Here is a 15301-nt window from a genome sequence, read left to right on the forward strand (position 1 = left end):
AGTGGATTGTTTGTGCTGATATTTAGAGATAATAGGCCAGAAATTCCCAGGTGTTACAGACTGCAATCTCTCTCTCTCTCTCTCTCTCTCTCTCTCTCTCTCTCTCTCTCTCTCTCTCTCTCTGTGCATGGTAGTTGAATAAAAAGGAAATATTTTGTTTGTTGTGTAAATTTCTGAAGCTATAAGTATCACATTTTCCATTACAGAAATAATGGTATGATAATTTATTTCCTTTCTCTGTTTAGTACAACAAAAGATCAACATCCCCTGTCAATATTTACGGAGAGAATCTCAGTTCTGTCTCAACAGACAGGTCTATACTCAGGGAGACAGGAAATGCTTTATCAAAGTTTAATCCAGTAGGTTGGAGATTGTGACAAGGGGTCCCGAGATGGCTGATAATACAAGGGGGAGGGGAGGGGTCAGATTTCTCATTTGGACAGCTGCTGTTCACTAACTCATCCTCCAAAGCAAATATAGAAAGCCTACGGTGCTCTCTTGTGGTTTGGGGATTTAATCAGTTTTAAAGAAAATCATTAGATCTAATGGCTAATGTACACTTGGACAATTTTAAATGTAATATGACCTTGCAGAAAATGAGTTTCTGAATTCAGTCAGATTTTTAATTAAAGGAAATTTGGTAACTCTTCTAATTAACAAAGATACCCTTGTAGCGTTTGTACCTTTTTTAGCCTTGACAAATTATATTGTGAATTTTATATTGTAAAATCAACAACTTGTTAGTTAAACAGGAATTTTACAGCTGTGCACCAAATGTGTTGTGAAGTTTTAGGAATTTGTTTTACATCATGCAAGTGCGTCATAAATTAACAATGAGTCTTCAAACATGCCTATACATTGTTTGCTCAATAATGCAGCATATTTGTTTGGTAAATGTGCACCATTAGAAAAGGAAAATGCTTTAAAAAAAGTAACAAGTGAAAGTATAATGCTCTCAGAAACTGCTGATGTAGAGAATCGCACAAAGCAAAGGTTAATATAACTACCAGTTCATGTGATCATACCATGCAGGAGGTGTAGGTCATCGTCATTAATAGAAGAATAAAAACAAAGAAAGATCATAATAATTCCGTAAATCTGATTCAAAGAACCACAAGATTGGTTCAAAGCCAGCAAGCCTTGGCATTTCTTTATGCAAGGTGGTTCAGGTTTATTCCTGGAGAAAATGACTACAAATGAATAGTGTGTGCCAACATGCATGAAAAGGCAGAAAATAGTCTGTGTAAACAAAAACATACACAATACACTAGAGGATTTACTGGGACTTGGACCATCTGCAAATGTTTTTGTTTAAGCTATTGATAAAATTCCTAGACTGCCAATATAAATTTTGAGTTTAACAGAAATAACAATGTTCCATTGGTATAGAATTAATCGAGTTACATTAGATAGCAATAAAAGTTTTATTCATGCTTCATTAATTAGTTATGCATACTGTTAAATGCACCCTGTAGGAACTATTGAATGTCTTAAAGTTACACCATTAATATCATTGTGCTGTTTTATAACAGAATGGATGTTTATACAGAGCCTTTGGTGGTAAAGACCAAATTTTTCTCGTTACTGTACTTGAGCTATTGGGCTGTCATGTTGATGGTGTGAAAAATGGAGGGATTTAACCCCAAACACCGGCAAAAGGCGCCAGCTTCGTAAAACATAATCCATGTCAATTACAGATCACAAAAAAAACAAGAGTGAGAAAAAATGTCGACATGAGCGTCTCTGATTATAAATGTGTGCAGTGTTTTGGGATGACAAAATCGAAATGCAAATGTATTCAGGAAGCTAAAAGGCAGGGATGCTATAACCAGCGCATTATCACATAAAAACTATTGATTATCCAATATACACATTTTGTTATGCTAATATTAATTTGTTACTCTTTTGTGTCTTGATTCTTGGGATCTTATTGAATATAGATAGGCCAGACTAGCTAATGTTGCAGGGTGTTTACTATAACCAATCATATGTATTCAATCAGTGGGGACAATTGTCTTCTTAGACTTGTAGTCTCTTCATTTGTTTTTAAGATAAACAGATAGCACAGAAAAAGGGGGGAAGCGTCTACAGAATAGCATAGAAAAGGAGAAAAAACAGCTAAAGATTACTTTCCAGTTCTAAGAGGTTAAAGGGGGACATGCTCCAGAAATAAAACCAGGGTCAGGTGTTTGCGACTGGTCAGAAACCTCACGTTTGATTCGGTGATGCTATGGACTGTGGGTCCACCTGGTAGATTAGTGTCTAGTAGTATATGAACCATAAACTGTGAAATTACTTTTTGACAGGTGATACTGGGTTGACAATTGTTAACTAAGTAATGTTTTTTTTCCCTCTTCCTTTTTGATAATGTATGTATACCAGTACACATTTTGAAGACTTTTCCTTCTCTGATCTAGTCAGTGGCTCGGTGCACGTGTCCATGTCATAGGATGACCGCTTTACACTACGGTTAGGGAGAATCAGATTGATTAGTGTGCTTTTTTGTCCACCCCTCCCCTCATGTAAACACAACACATGTCCTCACCACAGGGGGGTACCCAGATAATCCACTGACTGTAACAAACATACCCCTATATTAACAGATAAACGGGACTTGTTGTTGACGACTCCGTTATTTTCGGGTAGAAAAAAGGTTACAATTTGATGGCGTTTACCGTTTAAAGGTTGGGTATTAAACATGCACGATAGTTTAACCTTCATCCTGATACAAAACAAGCTGTAAATTTTTTTCCTAAAGATTTATTAAAATTTCAAGTATTACATGAATATTTGAAGGTCACTTTGTTGAGTAGAGTGTATTTATGACCACTATTGTATGGGGTCGGAGACCCCTGAAGATAAATGCTTCCTTCGTTATTCTGACTTAATTTTCCATCGTGATCATGTTCACCTGTTGTGAATGAATCGTTGAGAACTCGTTGAGGTGTAAATAATTTCACAATGTTGACCCGTTGAAGTCAGAATGTTCTAATGCTTCCCTAATCTCTAAGTAGTCAGAACACAATACCGTAATTTGTCATTCTTAATATATTAATGTCATTTGTTGGTGCATTTTAAATATGCATTTTGTTATTTCATTAATTATTCTTGATGATAGGAGGTTACTTGATTTTTTATTTCCTTGTAATCTTACTTTTGTTTTTCAAGGATCCTTAATTCTTGTAATTAAGACATAGATTAATCATACAGGAAGGAAGAAGTGAATTTCAATAGAGCTACAGAGTTCCAGCTACAGTTATATACAATCGTAATTGTTTTAAAACAAAACAATTAACTTTTCTGTTTGAATTCATTTCATTTTGAGCCCTATGGCTTATTTGTTATCATTGATCGAGTTTTGAACATAATGGTTAGATTGCTTGATATATCTTTTTCTAAAGTCAAAACTTATTTCGTAACAAACATGTATATAAAAATGATTGATATATTGAAATTAATCCATCAGAAATGAATTGTGATGACTCTGTCTGTTGAATTTGTCTAGTTTACTGTTCATTGAACGCAATTACAAATCATTGAATTTGTCTAGTTTACTATTTATTGAACGCAAATTGAGATTATGCAACAAGGATAAACCTATTTATTTACTTCACTTGAGTCAACAGAATGTTGTGGCTTTATCCAGAATGCAGAGATTTATGATAAAATACAGCATGTCCCAGTTACCCAGCTTAAGCAGGGTTGGATATTGGGATACTTTCTAAATGACAGGAGACCTCTCATATGGCATGTGGCTTTTAACCTTGAAGTATGCATTTACCAGTAAATATATGTTCTAGTTACTACTTATATCAGTATAAATAAATGTAGTTCTTGGAAGACTGACACACAGACTGATACACTGAAGGCAGAGGAAAGTCAGATATCTGATCCTGGTTGTGTCTCATTAGGAAAAAATGTCTTTCCATTTAAATTCATGTGTTTTAAAGGTTTCACAAGTGCTATATAAAACGAAGAGTAATAGCAAAAGTATTTTTCAAGCTGACTGCTTTAATTCGTAATGAGCCGTAAAGAGATCTCCAATTTATGATCAACCTTTTGGAAATGTCTTTCTTTCAGTTATTGAGGAACCAATCAGTGGTCAAATCGTTGCTTATTCATTAATTCACCTAAGTTGGCCTCTGCAGAGCTTTCTTTTTCTTTTGCTGTGACTTCTTTCTTACCCTGCTGTCATCCTATCTGTTTAGATCAATGGAAATTACACAGCTTGGTAGATATGTTATACAAATGGACGGTTTGTTAATTGTTAAATTAGGTTAATGACTCATTTAAGTTGTTATTTATATACATTCTTAAGCTTGGTGTACATGAGCACTTAAATGCTTACCTAAGTAAATCAAGTTCAGGCATTATATATAAGGTGGTTAGAAAAATCTTAACATATCCGTGTGGATCCGTGTTGTAAAAATTTCACATTGTTTAATTTACGACAATAAAATGCATTTTAAAAACTCTGAAAGGTAAGAAAAGGAAAAGCACCAGCAGTTTTCAAACTTATGACTTGCAGATCAGTATATGATTAATATGAATAATGCTCTCCTCTGTTTGATTTGAAGTTACTAGTATTAAAAATAAAAATAAAGTTATCCATTTTTTAATTATTTTTGTTTAATTGCCAAAGAAAGTGTGTCTCAAAATGGAGTTCCCCATACCTCCTTATAAATCTGATACTATGAATGAGGACAACTTGAAGTCATGCATTCACTAAACTCACAGAACAAGATCGTCTAATGGGATATAGTGAAGTCTTTACTTTCCTTTTTGATCCTATTGAATGTAATAAGACTTCCTATGTGCATAAATGTGAAACAGATATTTTAGTTGAAAAGCTCCCTGAATGGACATGAATGCTACTGCATGATAGGAGATGGGGATCTTTTTCACCGAGGACTAGCTGAATTCATTCATTGCACAAAAAAATGTGGTGACCCCCAGATGTTTTGTGACCCCCCCTGACAGGTAAAGCAGCTGTGTTTACAGGTGATAGACTTACAAATCAAAGGAGGAGGGAGATGTACTCTTACTCCCTCATGCAAACCAAGCATTTATCTTCCAAAATTATACAGTTCTGTACAATTTGCAAATTAAGGAATATGGACTGGTAAGACGATGGAATTTCTCTGGGGAACTCTATAAGGCGGTGGTGATTCATGGAGTATGAATTGTAGGTTCTCTTTTTCACATGGGATTTAATTCAGGGCTGAATGAAATGAAGCTAGAAATTACTTATGAGCAATAAGGAGTGTTAATGTGGTAATCTGTTCTGGGAAACTATTTTGTGGTTTTCTTTTTTTGGTACATAATGTAGGAGTTCTTGACAATGGGGGTTTAATGCGGTGATTGGATTATGATGCAATCAATAATTATTGAACCAGACTCAATGTCCCTGTTCAAAGAGAAAAAGTATATAAGAGGAGGATTAACTGTGATTTACTGATATTGATATGTAGGATGAAATACTGGTACCAAGAAAGACAACTCCAACCGAAAAAATGCCAAACAGAACAAGAAAGATAACTCATCTCTTTTATTCCACCCAAGGACACTGATTTCGATATTTGTTGCCTTTGATTCCTTTGTACAAAAATTTCATGTACGAAATGCCAGTAACTCAAAATTTATGATATGTAAAACAATAGTGGTCATTTCAAAGAATTAAAAAGTCTATAAGTATTTCAGGGAAAATATGGGACAATGAATTCAGTAAAACCACAAGCTTGCAAAAGGCAATTTAATTTGAGTTCGCAAAATTGTGTGGTTTAACAATTACCTCTTCACACCCTACTAAATAGGGGCCTTGTGGTACTTTACAGTTCAACTTTTTAACTTTTCTTAGAATATTAGAAGAAAAGGACCTGATTTTTATATTACAAAATATAATAAAATGATGACAACCAATGCTAACAACCAGGCATCTCTTGAACTGACTAGAACCTAGCTAACATCCTTAATTAATTAAGCATTTGGTCAATGGCTTTCACAATAGCTGTAATTAAAAGTGTTTTGGTAGTATTAATAGCACATGTATTCAAAATGTGTTTAAGTAAATTTGGTTTAATTTACCATTAACTTAATCTAAAGAGAAAGCAAAACAGTAGGCTGATGTGTTTATGCCTCTAATGAAGATAACGATCCAGGGCAGAATTTGCTTTTGGCCTGTCTTTCTCTCTGTGCAAATTGAATTGTTAACATTTGGCTTTTATATACTTTTGATCTGTAAGCAGCTAAACTATTCATAATTAAGGGCACACCTAATATCGCAGCATGTACACTTATGCTAGATTTGCAGTAATCTGTTCTATATATTAATACTTGGAGACCCTCACAGCATTTGTCTGTACATGACTTCATGAAAGCTACCTGGACCACACGTCATACATGTATACATCTCTCTCTCCGTCAATATCCAATAATCGCAAACATAAAACTGGCATGTCCAGAAACTATAAATGGTCCACTACTTTGCCTTGTTTTGGAGTATCTGTGTACAACCAACACTGAGTTCAGGTATAGCTGTAGGTCAGGGTCTGTAGCTCCAGGTCGGAAAAAATTCAGATTGACGACCTGGGAGCTACAGTGCCTCCATTGTAAAAAACGGCAATTTAATGGCACTAGTTTTGGACTGATTAATATTATACCTGAATGCATTCTGTACAAAAATTTGATTCCCAATATATCCTCTGACATATTACTACAGATATCCTCGTTTTACCTTCCTTTGAAATTCTTTTGTAAAAATGGCTACTCTTTTTTTTTTTTTAAATTTTTTTGTTGTTGACATTTTTAATTCACAATTGCATATAAACATGTCATGTATAATAGCAAGTGAAATTACAGTTTCAAAAAAAAAAAATTATCATTAGCTAGTGTCTTATATATATATATAGCAATATATATGCATATGAATATACAATTAGTGAAAGTTATAGGGGAGAAAGTTCAGAAAGAAAGACTGATAGTATTATGTACAGAAAAATTGTATTGGAGCACTTAGATAAGTAAAATTGTCAATCTATTGACATACATAAATTTATCAAAGTCGATTTTTCATTGAAATATGGCTACTCTTGATCTCAACGTGAATTTAACATGCTTCGTTTTCAGAGGTCAGATACAGCAAAACTCGGTTATAACAAAGTCACTGGGACCTAAGAAATTCATTAAATTTACATAGCTGGGGATCCAAGATGACTTCGCTATATCCGTAAATTCGCAATATCCATGTTCGTACTAAACGAGTTATACTGTAGCATGTTTGAGAGTACGTCTGAGGCAAGTAAAGAGATGATATCAGCTGTAAATTACCTGAAGAATTTAATGGTATTATTTTTTTCCACATGATTTGTGTGTAAATAAGGTTAATCAGTCCAAAAATTTTCCTCCTTTAAACAAATTTTTTTTTATTCATTTTTTTCAATCATTTTTGGTTAAATGATTGTGGTGACAACTGCTGCCTCTGCCACTCCTGTTCAAACACCCTTGTATACCTTGTAAATTAACAGCCGACCAAGACTTTCTATCTTAAGGGTAGACAACTCTGGAAGCCTTAAGAGAATTTCAAATATAGCCAACTCCATTTTAAAAAAAAAATCCTTTTTCAACTATATTTAGAGAAAACATTTTTAAAGCAGTAATTTTGTCACTTAATAGGAACCTTTATATTTGACCTGTAAGCAAAAGTTATTTGCTGTGTACAGTAAACTTAAGGTGCCTTCAGATAAGGAAGGAAAGAATGCAGGTGAAATATTTTGCATATTTTCACACTCGGCAAAAATAAATGAGAGGTGTATTTGATCAAGTTGTAAAAGAGACCTTTTTGTTAAGTGGTGCACAAAAAGATTGAGGTAGCTCAGAGTTTAAAGTATGGTATGAGTAAACAAGTTCTGGCAAATGTATATAAGTAACGAGGTGATTTAGATAAAAATCAACTGCGATCTCAGTGACCTGATTTTATCAATGGTGATTGATACGGATATTTTGTCTATAAATATTTATTATAGATCTGCCTTTGTTGGTGATACCATATATCTTCTTGCAGTAGGTGATTGATTTCTTGTCACTCTGTGGTACTGAGAATGGCTTCACCTGTCAAGGTGTGTGTATAACCATTTCCCCCGCAGCACTTATTGAAATCACAGAAAGCCTTGTAAGTGGTGCAGCCCAAGGAGTTATGCATATCAAACAAAACTTGTTCCGTTGTATTCTATTTTACTAAAAGAAAAAAAACTCTAATTTAATAAAGCAAACAAAACAATTTTTTTTTAATGGACTCCGTCGAATCAAGACAGACACTTGTCAAAAAAATATATTTTTTTCTCTTTGGCTCAAAACATATTAGCATAATGCGTGATGATTTAGTGGATGCCCCTCAGTGGGCCCCCTCTTAAGTGTAATGGTGATAGTATAGTCATTCTTTGGAAGAGCAGTAGTAATTTTACCACAATGTGATTTGTGGGTCTGTAGTGTATCGGTTGATCTGGCCCCAAATAAACCTGTGTAATATTCCAATGGCTTTTGTTCTTCAGCCAGATTGTGTTTTTAAAAGTTTTTTCATTTTAAGAAACTGTGTCCTGGAATAAACATGTCATAGAATGGGTTTTCTACCACAGAAAGGCATGTGATATATGTCAGAAACCGTTATTTTCTATGGATTATGGATTTAAAATGAAATCAAAATGAAGCCCCAAAGGATCTATACTTCCTCCATATATGTGAACTTAGACGGTAAGTCTTTAATACTTATACTGTGTACATTATTTAACAACTGAAGGTGATCTGAACTAGGAGAAAGTTTTTAACCAGCGATTGTAAACTCCATATTGCAATAAATCACTTGCCACTAAATTCCCCGACTGTTATCTTATTAAAAAATAAGATCCTCTAATGGATAAAAAAAAAAACAGTTTTAAAGATATATTACAATGAAATGATATGTTAATATCTGATGATTGACAATCTGATTTTCAATTAGTACCATACATTATAAAAGATGTGGGGGTGTAGTTTGATGAACTAGATTACTGGGGTCGGAGGCATTGTGACCAGAGTTGTTTGTTTATTGACAAATAGTAATACAGGTAACATGACCAGGTGTATCATCAGGTGCAAACTGACAGAGGCTGAGACACAGACCTGTAGGAAGTGACTCTGTGAATCACCGTCCTCTATATGATGACGGTACATGAGACAATGCAGTCCTTACATACCTGGACACAAATAGTTCGTGAGCAGAAACTTCAATTTTAGAAAATTGACATGCACATTCACAACATGGAGTTAAGCATGCATAAATATTAATGGGCTCTAATGCTCGCTTTATTATAAGGAATATTTTTTTAATTTTCCTGTGAGCTTAAATTGACTACAAATTTATCCAGGCACTTAAATTGACATATAGTGCAGATAAAAAATTGCTGTAAGGGACAAAAGACATGTATCCTAATGGTACAAGGAGACATTCTCTCTGGTGTGGACCATTAGTTTCTGAGATATACAAGCTTTGTTATCATAGATCACCAAAAAGGCTAATGTAGGACCATTAATCAAACATATTAAAGAGAAATGAGAACATTTCTGTAGGTTTAGCAGGGTACTCAGATCCCCAAATATCATCAGCAGTTCCTGACACTATCATGTAAAACCAGTCTCCCTGTTCTTGTCAGAAAACAAATTGGTGGGGGGGGGGGGGGGGGGGGGGAGGTGATGTCCTGACTGACCCTTGACGATCTGTCCTGGAATGACCTGTACTAGTACTGTGGGGTCAGGCTGGATCCACGTCTGGGGGTAGGGTTCTAGGTGTGGTGTCAGCCTGGACTTTTCGTGACCTATTGGATCATCTACAACCAGTACACATTTCTGTGGTTTTTGGTGTCACTTCCTTAATATCTGAAACACACTACTGCAGCAGTTCATCTAACTAACACCTAATAGATCAAGTTTACGGAAGTAATTGTATATTTCTCTGTGGAATTATGTTTCAGTTGCTGAATACATTTTGCTGTCGAGTTGCATGGTTGTAAATTTTATAAAAATGATTAGTTATTCAAAACATGATTAATATCACACAAATTTACAAAGTAAACATGTATTTATTGCTAGATCATGGCAGGTTTACAGTGTGCATGGAGTACATGCATTTTAATTTGGGGATTGACGGATAGGGAGATGGATTTATGTAGAAGAAATGTTAGGGTACATGCAGTACACATTAGGTACACATGGGGTGATATGAAGTAGGGTCATATCTTATCAGATTTCTTGATGCTGAACAAATACGACCTTATGACTTTCGATATTTATTATTGACACAAGATTACCTACCGTTGGTCAGTTATGAAAGAAAATTTCATATTGTTAATTTATATAAGTGAATAAACCTTAATTTTAGTAAGCTAAATGGTCAATAGATGTTTCAACAAGTAAACATAAAATAAACAAATTCTGCCTAATTAGATCTATTCAATATGTTTTAAATTTAAAATACCTAGTAGTCAATATCAATACATTCCATTATCTCTCTTGAAATGCTTAAACAAGGTCCATGTTTCTAGGAGAAAATTCCAATTCAAGGTAACATGCATGCATGTTCACCTAATATTGGCCAATATGACAAGAAAATGGAACATGTATGTACTGTGGTCTGACAAGGTATGAACTACAGGTAGTGGACATAGTCTCAGCAGGTGTTACTGATATGGTCACCTATCAGAGAGAGGCTATGTCTGGCACATAAAATCACGTCTAAGCCCCTTGTGTGATGATTTTTTTATGGAGGCAAGTTATCAATTTTCTAGCCATAAACTCTCATCATTTCCTTCTTATATTTTTGATGTGCGTAGAATCCCTTGTTGGTTTTATAATAGTCCTGAGCTTTTCTCTAGGTTGCCTGAAGCAGCTATATACATGTAGTTAAGTCTTTCTCTCTATGCTAAATTCTGACCTTCTACACAGTGTCATTAGCAAAATCCTATCTCTGTTTTCTATTGGATCAAAGAAAACATCATCTCTTAAGTGGTAATTTTGAAACTGAATACCTAGTTACATAGACAGGTGTCTCTGGTTGACCTGTTTTCAATGAGTATTATGTGCAGGGTGTTAAGTATGACAGTGATATATAATACGATACACAATACGATACATGTACTGGGACACCAGATTCCTCTCTATGTCACGGGTACTTCCTTTGGCTGCAGGCCGATAGGTCCTAGCGACTATACACTCCATGGCATGCATTGTTTGGGGAGGGATAGGTAAAATAACTCACTCGCCACTGATAAGTGTGTGCATTACCGTCTGTTACATGTGATGATACGGCTATGTCAGGTAGGTTTAGGGGGGAGGGGGGTCTATATAAATTAATTTACTGGTACATGTTTAAGACCATATGCATGACTATGAAACCAATTTGAATTTTTCGTTCTTAATAACGTGACTGTAAATGACTGATATGATAGTATATGATGTGGTTGATGGTGTGTTTATATTCTAGTATGGTGATGAATTTTTTCAGAGGAATGTCATGATATTTCATTTTTAAATGGGTCACCTTGAAGTACTTAAGGATGCCACATATTCTTTATATGACATCTTGACATCTGTACTCTAGTTATTTCAAGTCTTCCCAGCACAAACTGGGTGTGTGAGGATTTTTTTTTTTAATTATTAGGCATAGTTCATTCTTAGAAACCTTTTCCTGATAAACATATTATGAGAATTGAACTTTCAAATCAGGGATGTATACACTAATTATTATATTCACATAGTCATAAATAAGTTCTCCCTCTAGAAGTTGATTGACAGTAGAAGGAATTGATTCATATAGTTTATTCTGATATATCAGTATTGATATCAAAATGTACAAAGTTAGATATTGATATCAGTATATACAGTTAGATATTCCTGCACCAATTTGAGTTAAGCCTATTTGAAGTTTTTGACCAACCATTTGAGGATGATTGATCAGTTCGCAGAAGAGGTAGTCATTTACATGCGACTCAGATACAGTCAACGATGGACTCTCATGGCTGTAGTGTTTGGGTAGACAGCGGGTGTCAATTGCTGTCCCCATTAATACCTGTGTGCTCAAGGACTTGTAATAGCCACTAATCCTTCAAAACAAACCAGAGACTTCAACATAGACCCAATGGGTTGTCCTTCTGGCCGTTGGGTTATAATGCCAATTGTTTCAAAGGACAAGTGCTGGTGAAATGTTTCATACACAAAAGCGATTTAAACCTTCAGAATATTAACCTGTTTATTTAAAGATTTGTATGTTTAGCAATGATTAAAGTGTAAGAAATATGTAAAGTGATTGTGATTTGGCGTGAAAAATAATTGAGAGATCACTGGTTTCTTTCATTGAAACGCCGTAGAATTGGGTGTAAAGGGCCGTAGTCCCTCTTTGTCTGGTGTCCTGTAGTATGTGCTGTCGGCAGTTGTGCAATCTCTTCGTAGGCTGGGGAATTCCATGGCGGGCTCCTGGTTTGTAAACAGATGATTTCATGACAGTTTCTTGTGAATCACCAACCTAATTTTTTGCCTCTGTTTGGAAGATCTATTTTACTAATATTCTCAAAAATATATTAATAAAATTGACTGAATTGCACAGATTTTTAAAGATATCAAAATAATGTAGATACATTTTAGATTATATATCACACAAATTTCTTTTATGTCCACACATTTATTTCAAAAGGAAATGTAATCATCTAATCAACAGAAATAACATCTCTCAACGCCGGGCCACATTCCAATCGTCATGCATTAATGATGTAGTTTTATGTAATACAGTCAAATAAGGCGAGGAATGGTTCCTATCATCTTAATTCACACACACTTTCTGTGAACCCCAAGGGACAGAATTTAGAATTATATGATACATTAATTTTATTTTCAATTGTATTTGGGTGCCTCTAAAACAAAAGAAAATACATGGGACATATGTGAAATGTGTTCTTAATGAGAAAATTAACAGTCAGGGAACGGACTTGAAACAAACACATTCATAAAGCTGTCACTTTGTCAGCCATACTTTCAGAATGACAAGGATTCCTTTAGAATACTATGTACACTAAAAGTTTGTAGCAATGCGAAATCAAGTTTCTATAAACACAGTGTACTTACAATTTTGATAAGCATTCATTGGATGATTTCTTTATTTTGTATTGGCCATGAGATTTTATTAAAATTTTAAGTATCCTCTTGGCTGATTTTCCCTTACCATCCATATCCATCTTGTTTGGCTTATTGTATTCTGTAGCTTCATCAATGGCAGAGCTGTAATTAAAGTATTATGTCACATAATGCCAAATGAAATTAAAATTCCTCTCTCAGAGTCACTGAACTTGGTGTCCTTGGATGAGTGTAGACTAAGCCCCCAGGTGTTGGGTACAGACTTGGGTAGTAGGGAATGAATGCTCAGAAAAGCCCTACTGTCTCGTACACGGTAGCCTTGTTATTGGTCCTTGAAATTTAGAAGTTGGGTCCAATATCTCAGAAGTCAGATTTGTAGATGGAAGAAATGTCCTATAAATTACCTAGTCCATCATTTGACAGACGTTTTTTGTTAGTGTCCCATTTTCTTCTTTCAATCTATATAAATATGACTTTAATGAGGCAGTCAAGACTTCTCTTCACCTATCAAAGACCTCAGTTATATGTGTTGTGTTTGGGATGTAGAAATGCATCTATAATATATTAGGATTAAAAAACTTTTGGATTCACATATAGTATACACAAATGAATTATATAAAGGGTAAGAAATCTATATATAATTTTAGCCTTGCTTGTTCTTGTTTCTGCTTGTAATGAAATTAAGGTTATTGAATATTTAAAGTGTGAAAGATTAAATCAGGTGAAAACAAAGCAAAAGGTGTTAAACATTATGGGTAATAAACACCAAAAATGGTTCATTTGTCTGAGTAGTGTCAAACAAAGAGAACACCTTCCACCCCCATATAAACCTTTTTTCTTAGTGGCCTTTATGCTCAAAGATTGTTCACATAGCTAAGGTTTGAATCAATAAAAAATTTGGGTGTAAAGGTGGACTGTTAGTCAGCTGTTGACTACAAGATTTTTTTTTAACAATTTGGGTTCAATGAATGGTTAATATTTTGCAGAGATTGTTTAAAAGTCAACTTTTGTTGTAGCGCCAAGATATTAACAAAGAGATGAAAGAAATGATCCTCAAATTTATCAGATAATGACATTGTAATAATTTTAAGTTTAAGCCGTGGAGATTATGAATTGGTATCACTTAATTTTTACCATTCATTATTTTAAGTACTTGATGAAGTGCTTGATGACTTTTGTGATAAAATTGAAAGTTTATGTTTGATCACTGATTTGTCTGGTAATTTGGCATTCCTTAGTGCTCTATGGGAAGTGTTTCCCAGCCACGACAATTCCATCAAAAGGACAATCCAAAGAACTATGCTTTGAAGAAAGTTTTGTCAGATTTGAGTGTGTTTTGTTGTTTGTACTTTGACTGTCAATGTTTTCTTTGAGTTTGTAACTGGTTCAATATTTGTTTGATTTATGTATTTTCTGTTCTTTTACAGGTGGAAGTCAGGCCCGAAGTGTTGATGCTGACCACACATGTAAGTTTAGATTTCTATTGAACCAGATCCCAGTAATCGGATCCCAAAAATAGATCCTATAATTCTGTAACATTTGATCAATTGTTAGGACATTCATTAGTATCTAACTCTCCTATAAGTTACCACAGAGAATGATACATCTCTGTAGAACATTTTGTTATAAATGTTCTGTCAGTATATAATATATGATGTATCCAAAACATAATTTACTGTATCACAGATTTCAACGTTACATGTAAAGATTTGACAGGGTTATTGTTACAGTTTTTTTAGCGCACGCCCTTAGCAGATGCAGTACATTAAGTGTTGTGAAGTCAATACATGTATTGACAATATGATCAGTAAATAACTTGCAGAACTTGTTCGTTAGAAATTAAGCGCTTAAAGGGACTTGGACACGATTTGACTTAAAATTTTCAAATTTTATTTTTCCATTTTCAATGTTTATACTGATAAATATAGAAGTTTTTAATGCTATGTCAAAATTTTAAAGTCAAATATTAAGTTATAAGCAAGATACAGAGTTCATATTTCTTTGTTTTGTAAACAAAGCTCGAATATTGTCATTTTTACATATGTGTTGTATTGGTGTAAGTTTCAATCAAATGTATCTTTCTTTTGTTGATAATAGTATGTATGAAGATATTTAATTAGTTTAAATTGTTTTTGACATGTCATTTTTT

General features: G+C 34.2%; 1 protein-coding gene across 1 annotated transcript in view; it reads left to right on the plus strand.

Annotated features, from left to right (window-relative positions):
• Positions 1-15301, plus strand: part of LOC105342773 (titin) — a 243327-nt gene that overhangs the window by 207666 nt on the left and 20360 nt on the right. The window contains exon 252 of the mRNA XM_066074713.1: positions 14580-14618. Within this exon, the coding sequence (XP_065930785.1) occupies positions 14580-14618 (39 nt within the window). The remainder of the gene's footprint in view (positions 1-14579; positions 14619-15301) is intronic.

Source organism: Magallana gigas, chromosome 2 (assembly GCF_963853765.1).
Source record: "Magallana gigas chromosome 2, xbMagGiga1.1, whole genome shotgun sequence".
Lineage (NCBI taxonomy): Eukaryota > Metazoa > Mollusca > Bivalvia > Ostreida > Ostreidae > Magallana > Magallana gigas.